General features: G+C 34.2%; 1 protein-coding gene across 5 annotated transcripts in view; it reads right to left on the bottom strand.

Annotated features, from left to right (window-relative positions):
- The window catches only part of LOC110677132, a 147576-nt gene that overhangs the window by 17135 nt on the left and 110601 nt on the right, over positions 1–19840 (bottom strand). For all 5 annotated transcript variants that reach the window (XR_002500980.1, XR_002500975.1, XR_002500979.1 and 2 more), the window contains one exon: positions 19697–19834. Coding sequence is in view for 2 of the 5 variants with exons in the window: in XM_021847901.1 (XP_021703593.1) it covers positions 19697–19834 (138 nt within the window). In the remaining 3 variants the exon portion in view is untranslated. The remainder of the gene's footprint in view (positions 1–19696; positions 19835–19840) is intronic.

Here is a 19840-nt window from a genome sequence, read left to right on the forward strand (position 1 = left end):
GTTCCGTGAATCAAAGTATGGGAGCAGTGATTTTTGCGACCAGCGTCATGCAAACTCGTTCCGTCCTTGTTGTCGAACAGCTTTTTCAACGCTTCTTACATCCTTTCCATCCAGGTTCCCAGGTTGCCAGGTTCCGGTAAACTGGTCTCACGTGTTTTCGCCTCGAAAGTGGTATACCGTAAACTTTTTTTTCTAAGATGACCATGAGTTTTGTATAACCGTACAACACGCTCGCGGAGCACTAGATGTTTCCATGCCATCTTCTATTGAATGGACAGAACCAGAGCGAAAACACACATGCCCCTCATTTTTAGCGAATCCAGAGAGCAATCCTCTTGGTGAGAAAAAAAAAATAACACAGCGTGTCTCAAGGATCAAATTATGCGCCTCTAGTAGATTTGGGGTTGCTGCATCTGACGCTGTTCTCAGAAATATTCCAGTACGTCACAATTTTTAGCTGCAGGTCGCCAAAGTTGTATGAAATACTGCTTTCATTGATGTTTACATGAAATTTAAAGAAGGAATTATCAAACTTTTTTGTAATCTAATCCACTGAGCAGAATATGACTTAAGCTTTCATTACAGATATAATTTGGTTGAAATTGCACGATTAAAGTAAGATTCAATCGATTTTTTCAACATGCACAAAATTCTTTGTTTCTCTTATATGAAAAAATACAATACTTTTTGAAACCATCAAAAAATATTTTTAGAGCATCGAAATTATTATGAACTTGATTGATAAGTATTATTATACACATGAACATTGAGTCAAATAGTCAAATTTTGCATTTTCAACAGTAAATATTCCAAACACTAAACGTGGTATGATATGTTTGAAAACGGCAATGGATTCAGCAACTCTTAATCAAGTGAATAGCGCTATTTTGGTGCTTGAGACAAAAACGTGTTTCGCTGTGTAACGCTCTTTACTCTGATTAAAGAAAGGTATCGAAATCATTCTCATTTTAAACTGAACACCCGTTAGCAGTACTTTTCTAACCATGCGCCACGGCGCTCTGGGGCAAGTTGATCCAAAACTCAAAGTACTAACAAAATTTCAATAAAAATCAATTTTGGCGAAATAAGCATCATCATTTTATATATTCAATAATCATTCAAAAAGATTCTCTACAAAATTACAAAAAATGTAAGCATGGATTTATTATCACACAAAAATGATCCATTGTTTAAGGACAGTTCATTTTATAAAGTGGACACTTTTGAAGGGCTTAATATCAAATTAAGGAAAAATGCTATTTCCGTCTATCTGGATCAGGGACGAAATTATCAATCTACCCCGCCTATTCTGTCACTCGCCGGGTTGAATCTTTTTATATTTTTATTTGAATTCACAATAAAGAATGTCGAAGTGCTTGTCAAAAGATTGTGAGTTCCATTTCAATTTGCTGTTCCTCCATCGCCTATGAAACTTCATTTTTTACCGCAATAAACATATGCAAACCTTGATAACTTTTTTGTTTCTCGATATGTTTGCACCATTTTTTCACAAGTTCTCGAAAAACACTTCTAATTTGAGAATCTTTGACGATATCTGTCATTGGTGTTCTGGTTTTAAAGATATTTCGATGTTTCTTGGGGGACCGACATTCTCCATATAATATGATAACCGTTTTGTTTTACGTCAGTTCATAAATATATATGAAATGTGGGCTACACAAAGCTGGGTAACAATAAGCTGCTCTGAAAAAATCATACAAATCAGTTTAGTATTCTAGGATATATCTGAAAATTACGATATGATATTTTTTTAAGATTTTAAGATTTTAATTAGGTCAGCGTGGTACCAGACACATGAATGCTTATTACACAAAGACGGATGCACCAAATTGCTTCATTTTTCCACAACAAATTATCATTAATGAATTGTTCCGAGGAGTGAATATCCTAATAGGATAAAAATTCTGTAGCCTGAGATATTTACGTGGGTAATAGCTACGCGTCGGTCCCCCAAGGAATTTTGGAATATCTCAGGATCCAGTTGACCAATGAACAATATTGACACAGATTCTAAAACTAGAAGAGTTATTTGAGAACTTGTTAAATAGTGTTGCGAAAGTATCGAGAAACAAAAAACAGTTGGAGGTTTGAATATTTTAATTGCGTAAAAATATGCAGCTGCCGGTAGAGGGGCTAAGCTCATTCCAGCCAGTTTGACTTTTTTCATTTCGCTTCAGGAAGTTTTTAAATGAAATTGAAAAAAAAATGGGAAAATCTGCTCAGATACTATCTATACATTATTTTCGACGCCTCGCATATGTTCAATTAACAGATACCTTTTCAAGTCGCTTGTGGTTCAATGAACCTCAGGATATCATCAGAAGGTAACCGTCAAAATCATGAGCCAAAGGCATTGCCATACGAACCACTTATAATGCCGCAATGTGTAAATATCATTATTACTTGGTATAAATTATTATGAGCATACAAAACAACATGAAGTACGTATGAAATAAACCTAGTCAAACACCTAAATGCTAATCACGGAGAAACCACCAACTGATCTATCATTTTTCATGAATAATGTGATTAAAAAACGATTTGCAAAACAGCCGGAAACCACATTTTCGCAACAGATTAGCTTGATTTGAATATGGCATGGTTAACTTCACATGCATTGCTTATGTCAACAATATTGAACGATCATCAAACTGTCTTCTAATCATTTCCGCTGATGTTAAGGGTTTTCAACACCAATGCGACAGCTTTACAGCGATGTTAGGCTTTCAAACTGTCAACCGTTGAATAAAAGTCTAATCCAAATCAAGTAGATACGTGTTTCTGTGTCGAATTTAGCATACAAGTTAGACAAAGTTTTTTTTTCAACGGATATCGCATTGGTTTGAAGACACTTTTTCCGACATGGATCGTTGCTTTATGATTCATGCCGTGAGTAGGTTCATTAGATATCAGTTGATTATTAGGGTGTTCCAGAAAAAAATGGGTGAAAAGTTAAGGTGGTCAAGTATTAAATAAAGATTTGATTATTTATAGCGTTTTTGTAGAACATATGAACCTTAGGAAAAAATTGTTTATAGGTTTTAATATTTTTTCTATGTTAAATATACAATTTAAAATGCATGTATGATATGCTATTCCAGAACTTGAAACCTTTATCCGAAAGCACTTTTTATAACGAACGCTTTTGTAAACAAAAAAACTTGGACACCCTATTGGTATGCTGCTTCAAAGAAAAACAAAAAAAGTTGGCTTGATGCACCACCATGCATCACAACCACTCCCACTTGTATGATACGGTAGACCTTTGATTACAGTAAACGGTATTGCAGTTCTACGGTTCATTGCGTCCAATGGTCAGTGGTCAGCACAAACGATTCATTCAGCAACCGAAAAGGTTTGTCATTGGAAATGGATAAGTGCTACCCACGCATCCAGGAACTATATTGCACGAATGACACATGTGGTACAGCTTCATTCATAAAACGTTCGGTTTTCACCAATATCGTTCGGACAATCCCATGACATTTTCAACTGGACGGCTTGGTGTGGATGATACAAATGCTCATTCCAATCAGCAGCGTGCAGGCAATATGATATGCACAATTTCAGTTTGTTTGCATGAGAGGAACATTTCATGCTTCTTTTCGTTTTTGGATCTCCACCCATCCATCAAAACTGGCTGTGTAAATGTGCAACATTATTTGATTTGTGTCGATTACATATTGACATATTATAGACACAAACAAACATAATCTATCAACTTTTGATTGCAACGGCTGTTTGAGATTATTAACCCCTTTACCGGCAGCTTACTTTTGTCACCACAAAACCATATTCAAATCGCGATAACTTTTTTGTTTCTCAATATATTTGCACTATTTCTTCACAAGTTCCCAAAAAAAAACTCTTCTATTTTTGGATTCTGTGTCGGTTTTAAAAATTGATCATCTAGTTTTGAAGATATTCCGGTATTCCTTGGGGGACCGACATATCCCATATAAAATTTCTTTGTCCTCCATTTTGTTTTTAGTTGATTTATCAAAAAAAAAAAATGCAGGCTAAACAATGTCAAGTAATAAGTAGCTTCTCTGAAAAAAAATCATTCAAATCGGTTAAGTTGTCTCCGAGAAATCCAAAAATTACAACATGATGTTTTTTGAAGCTTTTACGATCTTGTCACGGCCGGAGTGGTACCAAAACATAAAAGCTTATTACTCAAAAAAGGTTGCACCGATTTATTTAATTTTTTCACAACAGACTCTCTTCAAAGTAAAGCCAATAACCGAACATGAGAAAAAATCTGTAGAAATTTTGGAATGTCTCCGCATTCAGATGACCAATGATCAAAATGTTTTGGTTTTATTATTATTATTAAAATAGGAGAGTTTTTTGAAAACTTATGAAAAATAGTGCAAATATATTGAGAAACAAAAATGTTATAGCGATTTGAATATTTTCTTATGGCAGAAAGTTGAAGCTGCTGGTAAAGGGGTTGAAGAACTTCGTTGAATACAGGACTTCAGATCAACAAACGTTATTATAAATTCTTTGAACAAAAAAATATAAACACTCATGTCTGCTCATAATATTATGTTCGACCAAGTGACCGGAAAGTGCGACTACCTTTTCCGGTTATCATGGAGCACCTTTGTGCAATGGTTTCTAGACGAAAAAGCAGTAGTTAGTGGTGATCATGTACAGGCAAGATTAACGAGTCAGAATAATACTCGAACAGCCGTAGTAAAATAAGTTCTACTCAAGTTCAAAGAGAATGCGAGCTTCTTCAAGAACTTTAACTCTCAAGCGCCCAAAAGTGAAATGTTATAGATAAAAATGGAGGTCCCAAGGGGAGGTGAAACGTTATGCTTAATCTTGTTTTATGATGAACCGGTTCACTTTCGAACAGGTAAAATCTTTTTTTTTTATTTCAGGAGATAACCGCTGAAGTTTGCTGCTATAATTTGGAAGCCGTTTAATCGTAAACTCAAATGTGTAACTTTTTGAACCATTTCATTCTACCGATTCACTTTTGAACGGGTTGAAAAATGTATTTTTAGTTCAGAAAATGTTCCGTGAAGTTAACTGTTAACATTTGATAGAAGATTATTCCTACAAATGTAATGTGTAATTTATTGCACCGGTTCATTTTACCGATCAATTTTTGAACCGGTAAAATATTGTATACAAGATAATTAGAAAAAAATACTGTTTTATCATTATGGATGAAAAGTCGTTCGACTGAAATGTGTCATATTTTGTACCGGTTCATTTAACCGATTCACTTTTCAGCCAGCATATAAGGAAACTTATGCAGTAAGTGATCACCAAACCAAAGTTTGCTGCTATAATTTGTAACTTTTTGAACCGATTCATTTCTCAGATGCACTTGTTAAGCAATAAGTTTTTTTTTTTTCATTTCAGAAAATAACCCGTAAAATTTACTGTTATCAATTGATAGCAGATTATTCGTACAACTGAAATGTGTTGTTTTTAAACCGGTTCATTGTACCGATTCACTTTAAAGCTGGCATATAAAAAAACTTGTGCAATTAGTAATTCTTCAGTTAGACGATAATGATGAAATATGTTTATAATAATGAAATCGAAGTATAATGATAAATCTTGTTATTGGATGAACCGTTTTAGTAGGTGAAATGTTGAGAAAACCTTTCTTTTTGTATCGGTTTACTTTTGAAGCGGAGTTGGTAGATTAAGCGGATTAGCCAACTCATCCATGATATTTTACGTTTTGGCTGTTCTTCAGTTAGACGATAATGATGAAATATGTTTATAATAATGAAATCGAAGTATAATGATAAATCTTGTTATTAGATGAACCGTTTCAGTAGGTGAAATGTTGAGAAAAACCTTTCTTTTTGAATCGGTTTACTTTTGAAGCGGAGTTGGTAGATTAAGCGGATTAGCCAACTCATCCATGATATTTTACGTTTTGGCTGTTGAGTTGCGTGAGCTACAATCAATTCGTGAAAAATCTCAAGTAAAAGGTATGAGCATTTGAGAGTTTTTGCAACGCTGTTTAGACGATAATCGTTGTACTTTGCTGCTATAATTTAGTATACGTTTTATCGTACAACTGAAATGTGTAACTTTTGAACCGGTAATTTTTATTTTGCAGAAGATAACCCGTCAAATTTACAGTTATCATTGGATAGCAAATTAATCATACAACTGTAATGTTGTACTCTTTGTATTAGCTCATCATTTCTGATTCTATATATTTTTCATTTTTAGTTTTTAAGATACTCAGTAAAGTTTGCTGTTTTATTGTGATGGAAGTTTGTAATTTATATGTAACTTTTTGAACTGGTTCATATTACCGTTTCGCTTTTGAACCGGTCACACCATTCATTTCTTATATCAGAAGATTTCTTCCAGAATAAGTAAAGTTACTGGCATTATTTGATGGATATTTAGTCGTACAACTGAAACCTTTTTGATCGGTTCATTTTACCGATTCCCTTTAGATTCAGTAATATCATTTTTATTTCAGAAGACGACAGCTAAAATTTGCTGTTATAATTTGAAAACAGTTAAGTCGTACAAATGTAATGTGTAACTTTTTGAACCGGTTCATTTTACCAATTCACTTTTGAACCAGTAAAATAACAATATCGGCATTGAAGGGAAGTTGTGCAGTTTGTGATTTCGTATTTTCATAATAGTAATGTAATAACATCTTGTTATTTGATGAACTGGTTGTTTAGTCATGCCGATTTACTCTTGATTTGGTATTATTGTTCTGTTTGCTAAAAGAAATTTGATTGTTCGACTGGAATGCGTACTGAAATGCGTTACTGATATGTTTATGAAACGGTTTAAACAAATATGCCATTATAAAATTATATAAATCATGTTTATGATTCTATTTTTAATATATTTTTAAATTTTCACCATAGAGTCTTGATAGTAAAGAGATGTTTGGGACAACGTTTCATGATGGAGAAGTTTTTAGTAAACAAGTTTTAATATGAATAACGTTTGGCCGATTTTCAAAATTTTGTGTTTTTGTCAAAATAAATACGTTTTGATAAAACAATAAGAATCTTTACATGATTCTAAACCATTATGATTATAACGATAATTTCTCTAGAAGTAGCCATTTTGGAATTATATCGAGTTTAATGAAAAAAAATAGTTATTAAAATATTAAAATAGGTCATTTTCATTAGTTGTTCGCGATTCTCCATCATTAGTAATACGTTTTCAAGAGTAAAGACCATATTTCTTTCCATTTACATATTTTCCTTGATGGAGAATCAGGAATAACTAATGAAAATGGCCTATTTTATTATTTAAACAATATTTTTTTCATTATATATAATTCGAAAATTGTTACTTCTAGAGAAATTAGTCATGTAATCATTATGGTTCAGAAAAATTTCAAGACTCGTGATGTATCATCAAAACGTATTTATTTTGTCAAAAAATCAATATTTTAAAAATTGACCAAAAGTGGTTCTTAGAAAAACTTTTTTATTAAAAATTTCTCCATCATGAAACTTTGTCCCAAACATCTGTTTACTATCAAGATTCTATGGTGAAAATTTAAAAAAATATTAAAATTAAGGTTTGGTGTAATTTAAAATTTAAGTTTAATTTTTGATTTTTTATGAAAATAAATGAATAACTTTTTCAGTGTGTATTTTTTTCTTATAGTCCCAACGGTTCACAACAACTTTTTCATAAAACATTTTTCTTTAAAATCAACAATTTCGGAGTTAGAATTTTTCAAATAATTAGCTTGCAAAAATTCATAGGCTATTTTCAAAAGTGATTCTTGAGTCAAAATGATCAATTTTTCTATGGAAAACACTTATTCTACCACAGCAAAAACATACGTATAAAATCTAACCCCAACTCATTCTGGATGGAAGTCGTCTTTTGGGACCCTGAGGTGCTTCCCAAAACAGGTTCTGGGTAGTATAATAAAGACCGCGGTGACCATTTCTGATTTTTCTCGACATCTTACAACTATTATTCATCGCTTCTTACAGTTACTTTTTGAATATTATTGCAATCCATTGCCATGTTAAATGCATAGACGAAAATTTGTCAGAGATGAAAAAATCAGAATAAAAAGAACATACTGTGTTCAAAAATTTAATACCTCAAATATATTTGAAGCACAGTTGAAAACAATGCAAACCACGTTTGTTTTGAAATAAAATTTCGTTTTGATTTCCTGTTATAATAGAAAACAGAAATTGGACTTTTTCTGCTTGGAGTCGATTTCCGGCGGCCACTCCGGATTGATGTGGACCACTTCAAGCAAAAATCAAACTAGATAAGTATAGCTTTCATTTACATCTGATTTCACGGAAATCAAAGAAGAATTAGATTTTTGACAAGCAAAACAAAACAGGTGTCACCTAGAGGTGACACTGGGCGGTGGGGGGGTTAATGATAACAGAACATCGAATTTACAGGTGTATCGTTATCGAATAAGTTTCAAATTTAGGCCATCTCGAAAAAAACATAACCAATCATATTTCAAGTTTAAACGATTCGTTGTTAAAATCTTTTTTGAGTGGAAACCTTTAAATCTACAAGAATAATCTAAGGAGTTATAGAATAAATAAGCAGTTTTTGAATAATCTCAAATTATCGCTGAACCATAAACTGGAACGAACTTAACTGTATGAGTCCTTATGGGTATTATCATGGTTCGCATTGTTTTGAAAAATCACTCGTTATGCTAGTATTTCTAATATCCTGTACTCCAAGTAGTTTTTTCAAGACCCGAAGGACTCGTTGTTTTAAAATATTATCAAATTATGGGTATCGATTTTGTCTGCAATGCTTCGGTAACGCTAAATATGAAGGCATACATTTAAAAGACGTTTTATAAGCTGCCTATTTCTATAATAAGACTTTTTGGCTCTTGAACTTAAAACTTGACAGAATATATTTTCATAATAGTTTTTGGGTTAAAACACTATTCATAAACCCTCGATACATCACTGGTTACGTTTAGAGATCTGAAGACCTACCATAAGGAGTTATCGGATAAACTTAAATTACCGTTGTACTCAAAACTTGGTATAAATTAACTTATATGAGTCTGTATGGATATTATCACTAGTCACTCGTTACGCGTCACTCGTTACGCGTCACTCGTTACGCGTCTAGACCTGGTTTTCACAGTGGTGTTCGGAAAACCTTAAAGAGTTTTTGTACTAAAATCTTGGTACAATATAAATAAATCAACTCGTCAGGGTACAGTCTTGTCCGAAATCTCTCGACAGATAATATGTTATGCTTGTATATCTGAAGTCCTGTATTCAGGGATGCTCGTGTACAACCTTAAACAGTCGTTGTACATAAAACTTTATATAATATATTTTCATGAGCCTTTTTCGACATTGGTATTGTTCAGACGCGTATAATACACCGATTATTAGGGGTCGTCCATTAATAGTCCATTAAAGGGTTTAGGGGGGGGGGGTTTGAGATTTCTTATGTGCCATAGAAAAAAATTTCGGTTTTCATACAAAAAATCTTACTATGGGGGGAGGGGGGTGTCTAAAAACCGCCAAAACTGTCTTACGTAATTATGGACCACCCTTTAGACTTGTAGATCTGAAGGCTTGTTTTCTATGGAATTCGTTGCTTATCTAGAATACTACAAATTGTAAATTAGCATATGAACTCAAACCTCTTTCTACGACCATTTTTTTTAGGATGGTTCTTTTTACGAGCACTTTTTTACGACAGAAATTCAGATTGACGATAAGTTTCATAAATGATCAATATCTTAAGGTGAAGATGAATCGAAGCCAAATTTTCAAGAGCACGGATCTGGAGAACCAAACATCCGATTATGCTGGAAACTTAATCGATTGGTCACCAGCTGGTGGTGACCAGTCGATTAGGTTTTCAGCTTAAACGGATGTTTGGTTCTCCAGATCCGTGCTCTTGAAAATTTGAACTTTGGCTTCGATTCATCTTCACCTTAAAAAGACATCATAATAGAGTTCAGAAGATAAATGGCTAACATGCTGCCATCATTAGAATGCGGAATTCTGCCACTAAGTGGCGCTAGTGGGCATCGATGGCACACCTATCTAGTTTCTTAAAGTGGCCAGAGAAACTTGAAAATGTTCCTGTGGCCGGAGTCATTCCGGTGGGTCACTGGGTCAGGTCGGGAAAAAGGGCTATTTTTGGGATATGCCAAGTTATCTTCATTTATTTGTAATGACTATAGTTTTAATTTGCATAAATCGTTAAAATCTCATATTCAACATTATACTTGAACAGTCTTGCTCCATTTAGAATGTACCAGAGATGCCACTTGGACTTAATGGCCTGAAGAACCGGTTTTAGATTTGTTGGATAATACGCTGTTTCAATTCTCGAATAGAAAATATCAAACATAATAGATCACTAAAATGCATTTCCTTAACCTTCCTTAGTCCCTAACAAAAAGTTACAAATTGTGACATAGGGTCGTTTTCGACCCGAAAACTTAAACAGCTTGCAAAAATCAGTGTGTTGATTGAATTTGGTTCTGTTGGGCTTAAATAAAAGGCACACATGTTTAGAAACCCTCCCGGAGATCCGGATTCGGTCACTGTGGCCACCGGGAACCTACTACATCTGAAAAATGTCCCTTTAGAGACCCTTATTTTGACAACCTGTAGTTTCGTAACTAAACAAGTAATCTAAACCGTCTTCATATTGTTGAATAGCTATTCACGTGGACTTTGAATAGAGATTCTCAAATCACTTAGTAATTCCACCCGTTTCCGGAAACCAGGAACATCCGAAAAGTAAGTTTCCTACGCAGATTTGTATGTGTAATTCACATCGGTACTATTCGGTTGATGAATATTTTGGCATATTTTTCCCCTGAAAAATTCGGTCCAGTATGTTCCATGCGGAACCGGTTCTTGGTGTCCCGGAAGGTGGCCAATCTGGACAATCGGATGAAATTACTCAGATTTATGCCCAAAACCAAATGAATTGTGCCAAATTCTTTACGATTTTTATGTTTGGATGTATTTTGCTAAAAGAATGAATGGATGGTTATTCTGGTCCTTTAGGTGCACCGGAATGGCCACCGGGAAACCCGTAATATGGGACCACAAAGTTTTAGTACCAAAAGTAGGCATGCTACGGCTCAATCTTCATGATTTTGGATACCTGTGATTCTGCTAAATCAATTATAGATAAATGGCCACTTTGGTTCTTCTGGGCTACCGAAATAACCCAGAAATGACCAATGGAGATACCCGTGTTGTATATCAGTGATAAATTTACGGATTTTTATAATTTCATTGGATTTTCAAGCATGGGTCCCACTAAAAGTTGGAAGCTAAGGTTTTGGCAGGGTGAATTGATAAATCCAGCACACGGAAAGTTAGCTGGTATCCAGACGAAGCGATTGATGTTAAGAAATCTAAAATCCGTTGATATTTACTCAACTTTTTAGGAAATCTACGGCGTTGCTATTCCCATCACTCCGAGTATACTAAACAGCTATGAGAACGTACCAAACTAAAGAATTAAGAAGAATTAAGAAAACATTTAAGTAATAATCCGTGAATGGAATAACGTTAAAAGAGATTACGTGGGAAGAGGTAATTAAGTACACTACAAACATCGCACCATCAAAAGTACCATGACCCCACAGTTATGGATCAAATAGTGTGGAGTCCAACCTATAAAATTCAATAAAACAACATGGAAAACGTAAAATGATAATTTAAAAGCACGAATCGAATCGTTTCAAATTGGAACTTCGGTTAGTAAACTATTTTGAGTATAATATTTACATAGGATTGCATAAAAAATTAAAATTGTATCGGTTTCTGAAAACCATATTATGGATCAACGTTCATATTATGGATCAAATTGTGACATATTACGGATCAGTGCGCAAAACCAAGACATTTTCAACTCAATTTATATGTGTTGCATGTTTTGACGAAAGTTAACAATGCGTCATATATTACTGCAAAAAATAGCAGTGTTCGAGCTGGAAACAAGGGTAAAATGCCTTTTGTTTGTGATGCTGCATTGTAATAACTGAGACATGAACTGTTTTCGCTCCACACCAAGCTTTTCACCCATTTTTGTCGGCTAAAAAATGAGATTTACAAACCTTGATGTTTTATCCTTAGTGCTATTGTCTGAAAATGTTGAATCCAATGCTTAAAATGGCAGAAATCTAGATTCTTTGGAAGTGATCCATAACCGTGGTAAACAATCATTTCCTGATCCATATTATGGATCACTAGTTAGAAGTGCATGTTTTCCAAAGATGAATTCATACTCAATCGAAACGAATGAGTATGTTTTATGCTATAATATTTGAATTTTACCACCTGTGCACAGCTGTGGGAGCTTATGAATGCTGGCGGCACTTCTTACAGAAAACGAACATATAATGATAGCTGTGTGGTACCAACTAAACATTTGTCAAATACACCGCTATTTAGCGGTTGAACGTTATGCTTAACACTACAAATGATAGAAGACAAATAGTATAACATGGGAAAAATATGTTTTACGTCATCTTTTATGTTTTGAGCGAGTTATCCGATGTTGAACGCCAAAGTGATCCGTCACTGTGGGTGATCCGTAACTGTGTGGGCATGGTATCATCCAATTCCAAAAATACATCCCTTTTAACTAATGCTTCTTATATATTTTATACAACAATTGAAATATGACAGCAATTTCAACTAGAATGTTTTCACAATTGCCAAACTAAACTGTAATAAACAACTCTAGGACCAATATGTAGGAGTGATTTAAACGATCATGTTCTCACTTGTTTATGTCCGAAGTCATTGCCATCTGACGCAGAAAGAAGTCTATGCATATATTATAATGCATTCATACCGAGCAGGGGTCATTAAGCGATTGCGTTGCATGGAAGGTTTTTATTCATGCTTGAAAATTGCATCATCCGTCTGCAATGAATCTATCCATCACATTATCGTGATAGGTAAGCGCGAATCAATGTCAACCACTATCGTTTGCCCATTTTGTTTTTCCATCGATGATGATGGTAATAGATCTCCTGCTGACATGATACGTTAAGATTTTAAATTTATTAATAATCTGTATAGCATATTTGCATAACAATTATGCCAGCACAATTTAGCAAAAAAAAAACGCTTTTAACTAAAAACAACAGTCAGTTGCGATACGAATAATCTATTTTAGTGAACTATTCCACTTGCCAATAAAGCTGATTTCGAAAAATCGAACCCACAATACTTTATCATCAAAATACAGCTCATAATGACTTTTGGAAGCGTTTTTTAATCACTTACAGCTGGTATTGACATGATGTTACATGTTTTTAATGAGATTATGCCATTTTCGCTGAAGCAATTAGCAATTTGGGGTGAAACAGAAATGAGCCCAGGTATTAACCCTCAGAGCCAGTTCGGTATTTATCTAGCTGCTTACAATGTAATTGAATTTCGATTTTCCGTATGAACGAGATCCACATGAAATGTAATAAAAAATATTAAACTGATGCAGCACAAAAACGATTAATTAGCATTATTTTGCGGAGCAAGGCTTTCACTACATGTGTCTGAAATTTACATGGATCTGATTATGGCACTCAATATTGTTAATGAAATTACTACAATTTATAAGCTTTATCCTGTTGCAATCGAATTTTTATTTGTAATTTTCATTTATTGTTGTATATACAACGCTCTGTTTAAACGTTGTTGTGCAGGAATTTTAACGAGCATCTCTCGTACAATTGACAAACAAACTTGGATAATCTATTTGAAGTCTCTGTGAATACAATTAGTGAGGAAAAAACGTCTGTTCTAATTCCTGGCAAAATATCTGGAGCTTGGAAAAGTTTTTAGTTGATCACTTGGTGGAATTTTTGGAAGAATTCCTGGGGTAATCCTAAGAGAAAATGGTAGATTGATACTTGAATATTTTTACCGAAGTCCTCCAAGAAAATATAGGTACAATCAGAGCCGAAACTCCTAGAAATATTCCTAGATAAATTACTTAATAATAACTTAATACTAATTAATAAAACTTAATAATAATTCCTCGCGCAATCCAGGATCCAGGGCAATTCCTTTAAAAATGATTCAAAGGTTTAATAAAGATCTTTCAGATGCACTTATCAAATTTATAATATTTTCTTGGTTGAATCACTAAAATACTTGCAGGAGTGGATCCGAGCAGAAATCCCGTAAGAATCTCTAAAGGAACTTCTGTTAAACAATTTGGTCTTCCTAAAAGAATATTTGTAAGAATTGAAGAAAACTGTAAAATTGAATACCAGGAAGAATTTTTTTGAAGAACTTTTTGGAGAAATTCCAATAGATATTCTAAGAGGCATATTCGGAATAATCCGTAAAATGAATTATGTTGGAATCCTTGGAAGGATTCTTCGAAAAATTCCCGAAATAAATTGGAATAATTCCTGCACGAACCACTACAGCAATCTCTTTGAAATATCAGTATAGCAACCATTAAATAAACGAATAGAGTTACGACTAGAGGAATCCTTAGATAAAATCGGGAGCAATACTTGCAGCAATCTCAAAAGCAGGGAATATTAATTTAAGAATTCCTAGAGTAAAGCTAAGAAGAAAAATGAGTAAAAAACAATAAATAAATAAAATGCCAATTGAATCTCTACAGGCATCCCTGGTTGTGGACCTCTTCGAGGAATGCGTCAAAATAACATTGAAGGAATCGATGGATTAAGGAGGAGTTATTAGAAGAATCTTTGTAGCAACCCGACTAGCATAAAATAGGGTAGGTGAACCAGTTATGGACATTGTGGTTCCCTATATGGCCATACGTAATTATTTCAAAGTCTTCCAATTTTGAAAATTTGTATGTGTTGTAGTAGTTAGATTTAAGATAAATGGTAATGTTGAAACATTCAAAAAGATTTGAAATGTAAAAATTATCAAAATTTCACATATGTCCAGATAGGAAACCACTATGGCCATAACTGGTACACTTTCCCTATAAGAATAATTACTTGATTTGGAATCAAGTTACGCTCATTTTTTGTAACGACGGTTGTTATACATTAGATGCAGAAGGCTGATAATAACTATAATTTTGCACTACAGCATATCGAAATTGTATCATATGTTGTTCCAAATAACACTTTGGATAAAAATCTATTATGGTTCAATCTATATAAATTTTTCTCTTACTTTTTAGAAAATATTCCTAAGTGTTCAAGTTTTTTTTAGAATAGAACTGAGATAAAATTAGAATGCTTTTATATTGTTCCTAAATAAAATTTACCGGGAATCGAGCCAAGATATGTACTAATCCTCCGAAATGGTCTTAACCATTGAGTGAAAGGTGATACAAGATTAACTTCACTCTTTTTAAGTAAAGTTACAAGTCACCCGTGCGGTTAGCGTCGTCTGTAATTAAGGCGTATTGAGAGTGCCGCGAAGCGTGGGTTCGATTCCCGCTCTTGTCAGTGGAAACTTTTCGTCAAACGAAAAATTCATCACTGAGCTACTGGGTGTTTCGTGTTGTCCGTTGCCTAATGAACGTGATTGTTCAGTCTGTACAGCATTTGGTTGAAGACGGTGTAAACTGTTGAGATAGAGTAGTGGCAGCTCCCTGGTAGCACATTTGAAAAAGCCAGTAAGCTTAACCTCCTGGTTGATTACATGACAACTGACATTTGCATAGGTGTTGAGTGTGTGAGTGTGTTACTTAATTTAACAAAGCAGTTATGCTGGTGGATATGTATTTTTTGCTATTGTTTATTTTAGTCCGTACTGCTTACTCGTCATGAATAGATGTGAAACGAGAATGTAATCGTTGTAATTTACTTTCATCCGATCACGTGAATCCAGGGATGGGTATGGTTTGTTTTGCGTAACCGTGTCCACTGCGCTGGGATCCAACATAAACTGTCTTTTTTATATACAATCGGGCTTTTCTGGACCAGAACAACGCACTTTGGGCCTTTAAGTGACCAATAAACGAAAACCTGATTTTCTGATAGGTATTTCTTGTACATCATTACATAGTAAACACTTCTATTAAGGTATTCCTGCAATATAAGAGCAAGATCTTTTGTAGTTTCATTGATACAGTATATCAAAGTTAGAGGTATACTTTGAATGAAATATACTGCGTAATCTTTTTTTTTTTCTATCTTTATTAACGAGATTTTTAGCCCTGGGCTAGTTCATCTCGGGACCAACGGCTTTGCTTCCCTTCCGAAGGAAGTCGTCACTGAAATTTTTAGTGACTATCTCTGGGATGGGATTCGATCCCAGGTCCTCGGCGTGAGAGGCGTGTGTTCAAACCCCTACACCAGGTCCGTCCCCGTACTGCGTAATCGTAATATTTCATACAGAGCTTTATAAACTGTTTGAAATGCTATCTTAAAAAAGTGAAATGAAATGAAAATTCGGGTAATTGCGAGGAAAACAATTTACACATCTCATACTTTTTTGTCCCAAGCTTAAACTTATTTTGAGGAGAAGGGAAAAAGTACTAATTTTCGACCTACAAGAAATCTGTGCCTATTTTCGGATTTATGTATGAACAAAATAGGCCAAAACCTATAAATAGGTCGAAATATAGCGCTACGTTGAAAATAACAACTCTTACCCTACAATAAAGTGTAAACAAAAGGATTATGAATAATTTAGCTGCACACATTTACACTTTTTTCATCAATTTCTTTTTGACTTTTTCCAATAATTTTCCTTTTATAACAGCAAAATATTATTCCAGGGGATAATTTAATATCGCAATATGATTCATATCATCAAATGGCTCATATGCATCTCTAGTAACATAACTCATAATTTTACTATAGACTCTTTTCAAAAGGTTGTCTCGAAAATTTGGTTTTTGAAAACAAAACATTACATTTGCATAATTATTCTTTACATTACGTCCTCACTGGGACAGAGCCTACTTTACACACACCTTAAGCATGGCTTTGCTTTGTAACCGCGAACTCTAACCACTCGGCTTGGGAAGGCCCCTAAGATTTGCAACATAAAACTCATGTATTTGACTGCCAGCCTATATGGAAGGACAAAAGGTCGAAGTACAAATACGAAGTGACAGAAGGTCGAAAATCTTTTTCCAAAGGAAAGATCCCCCACCATGCAAATAATTTTCGATCTTTTGTTTTTTCGATCCTTTGTCCTTTCGACGTTTTTTTTCGACCGTTTGTTCATGAACCCATAACCAGCTACGATATAATTTTGTTGTAATGATAATAATTTAAAATTCTGTTCCAATTATAACAAAATTGTAACAAGATTTTTATGTGTCATGACGTGATATTGAAATGATTGTAACTAATTGCACCTAATATTGCACCTTGTTATGAAGCATTAAAAAAACATGTGATATCTACGTGTTATCAACGGTAATCATATCTCAACATGATATAATTTTAAAATGATCTGCTATTCGGGGATGCTTTCAAATATCCTTCTTTGAGCTAAGGAAGATGCATGAATGAGTTTCTTCAGCAGTCTAATTGAACACTAGAATCAATGGAATGGTAAAAGTAACTACCCGTAATTTTTAAATGAAAATGGTTTGATGAACATTCTTTAATTTTGATACTGGCTATTATATTGAAAAATCTACACCGATTATGAGGGGGATCATATTATGGTTTATATAAAAAAATCTTCTGGAGAAGTATTATCGTACCTGCTACACGATACACAAATGCAAAAATAGTCAATTGGCATATAAATCTTTCAGTTAATAACTGTGAAAGTGTTCATAAGAACACTAAGCTGAGAAGCAGGCATTGTCCCAGTTGGAATGTTAAGCAAGAAAAAAGAAGAAGAATTCCAGTCTATCATTCCTTATGAGTCCTCAAGAAGATACAATGCACTAAAGTTTGTGTTTGATTCTAATAGGTTAGATTTCCCATATACTTAGAGCAGTAAAGAACTACCTTTCATTACAAAAAAGCATCCACTTTCAGTTCATTATGATTTCGGAACTGCATCCGCTATAACCTAGACTTTTTAAGTCCGGACATGAAAGAGAAATACCTTTGTCCCATCCCTGGAAAGAAGCAAAAAAAGAGTGTGCATTTACATTCTTAGCAACGCCACTTCCAACGATTTTACTCACTTCCCCTTAAATTAAACGGTTGGTATGGTTGTCCCTGTTTCTTCTCTCATAAAATTGAAAAAAAAAAAATCGTCTATCGCGTTATTCATACGTGAATAATTTGATCGCCGTTGATTTTTTTGATTATCTTCAAACCCAAGTCTGCACAGTGGGCCTGGCCATTTTAATATTTGTAACATATTGACGATATGCTGCAAATATTAATGATGCCAAGAAAATACTGGAATAATTTCCATTTCATTATTGGCTGTGCAAGCGCTTAGATTAGATTAGATTAGATTATGATTTCGGAACTGCAACGATTTTTTTTTTTTTTTATTTTCGAGTTAGATCTAATACTAGACTATTACCTGTTAAGGTGAAGATAAATCGAAGCCAAACTTCAAATTTTCAAGAGCACGGATCTGGAGAACCAAACATCCGTTTAAGCTGAAAACTTAATCGATTGGTCACTAGCTGGTGGTGCTCTTGAAAATTTGAAGTTTGGCTTCGATTCATCTTCATCTTAAATCAAGGGAACGATGTATGGTCTATTTGTGACACAATTAAAAAAAAATGGGAGGACAAGACTCATCCAATGCCATTCAACTGAACATTAATTCAAATCCTAACTATATCGTTGAATTAACGATTTGCTCAGAGTTGTTCGTGGTTGCATTTGTTTGCATTAATTCCACAACAATGTTACATGCACCATGTATATTGGGCAAACACTTCTTTTTATAAGCTGCTATGAATGGCAAATACCATTCATTGATTGTATTTGGAGGCTCTGGGGAAGGTGATTGTTCCCATATAATATGCATGAGCAAACACAATTTGAATGAGATTTATGTTTTTGTTATCAAGTTCGACAAGCACACAATGTAAAACAAAGCTTATTTTTTCAATTTTTTGTTTTGCTTGCTGAACAATTCTTTCAAAAGTACAATACAAAGAGTGAGCATTCGATATGTTATCCAGTATATTTTTCACCAGTGCATCCATAATTAAAATATATATTTTTTATTGGTTAACAAGGGCCTTCCTTAGCCGAGTGGTTAGAGTCCGCGGCTACAAAGCAAAGCCATGCTAAAGGTGTCTGGGTTCGATTCCCGGTCGGTCCAGGATATTTTCGTAATGGAAATTTCCTTGACTTTTCCTGGGCATAGAGTATCATCGTACCTGCCACGCAATATACGAATGCGAAAATGGCAACTTAGGCAAAGAAAGCTCTCAGTTAATAACTGTGGAAGTGCTCATAAAAACACTAAGCTGAGTAGCCGGCTCTGTCCCAGTGGGGATGTTAATGCCAAGAAGAAAAATAATTGGTTAACAAAGGCAACTTTTTGAATGAAATTGAGCTCTATTACAAAACAATTTGTTCGGATATGAAACCAATCTCTATCTGATAACAATTTTGCGACAGTGTAAGTCAAAATTGACACATTGTAGAACAATTTCGAAGATGGAATCGGTTTCAGTGACTTAAAATTTCTAGGTAAGAAAATGTTTCGTACCAAACCAATTTCAATTTAAGCAACATATGAAAATGTTACTCGGTTTCCTGTAATACTTGAATTAAACATCCACTATCTATAGTACTTAATCTTACCTTCTCCTTCAATTTCTGTTCCGTAAGAAGTCAGCGGTGTCTTGTAGTGCGATTGCTTCGGTGGAATGTAGGCTGCACTTGAGGGGACACTCACGTGACCGTGAGACTCGTAATGAGGTGCTTCATAGCTAGTGAAACCTGGAA

Source organism: Aedes aegypti, chromosome 1 (genome assembly GCF_002204515.2).
Source record: "Aedes aegypti strain LVP_AGWG chromosome 1, AaegL5.0 Primary Assembly, whole genome shotgun sequence".
NCBI lineage: Eukaryota > Metazoa > Arthropoda > Insecta > Diptera > Culicidae > Aedes > Aedes aegypti.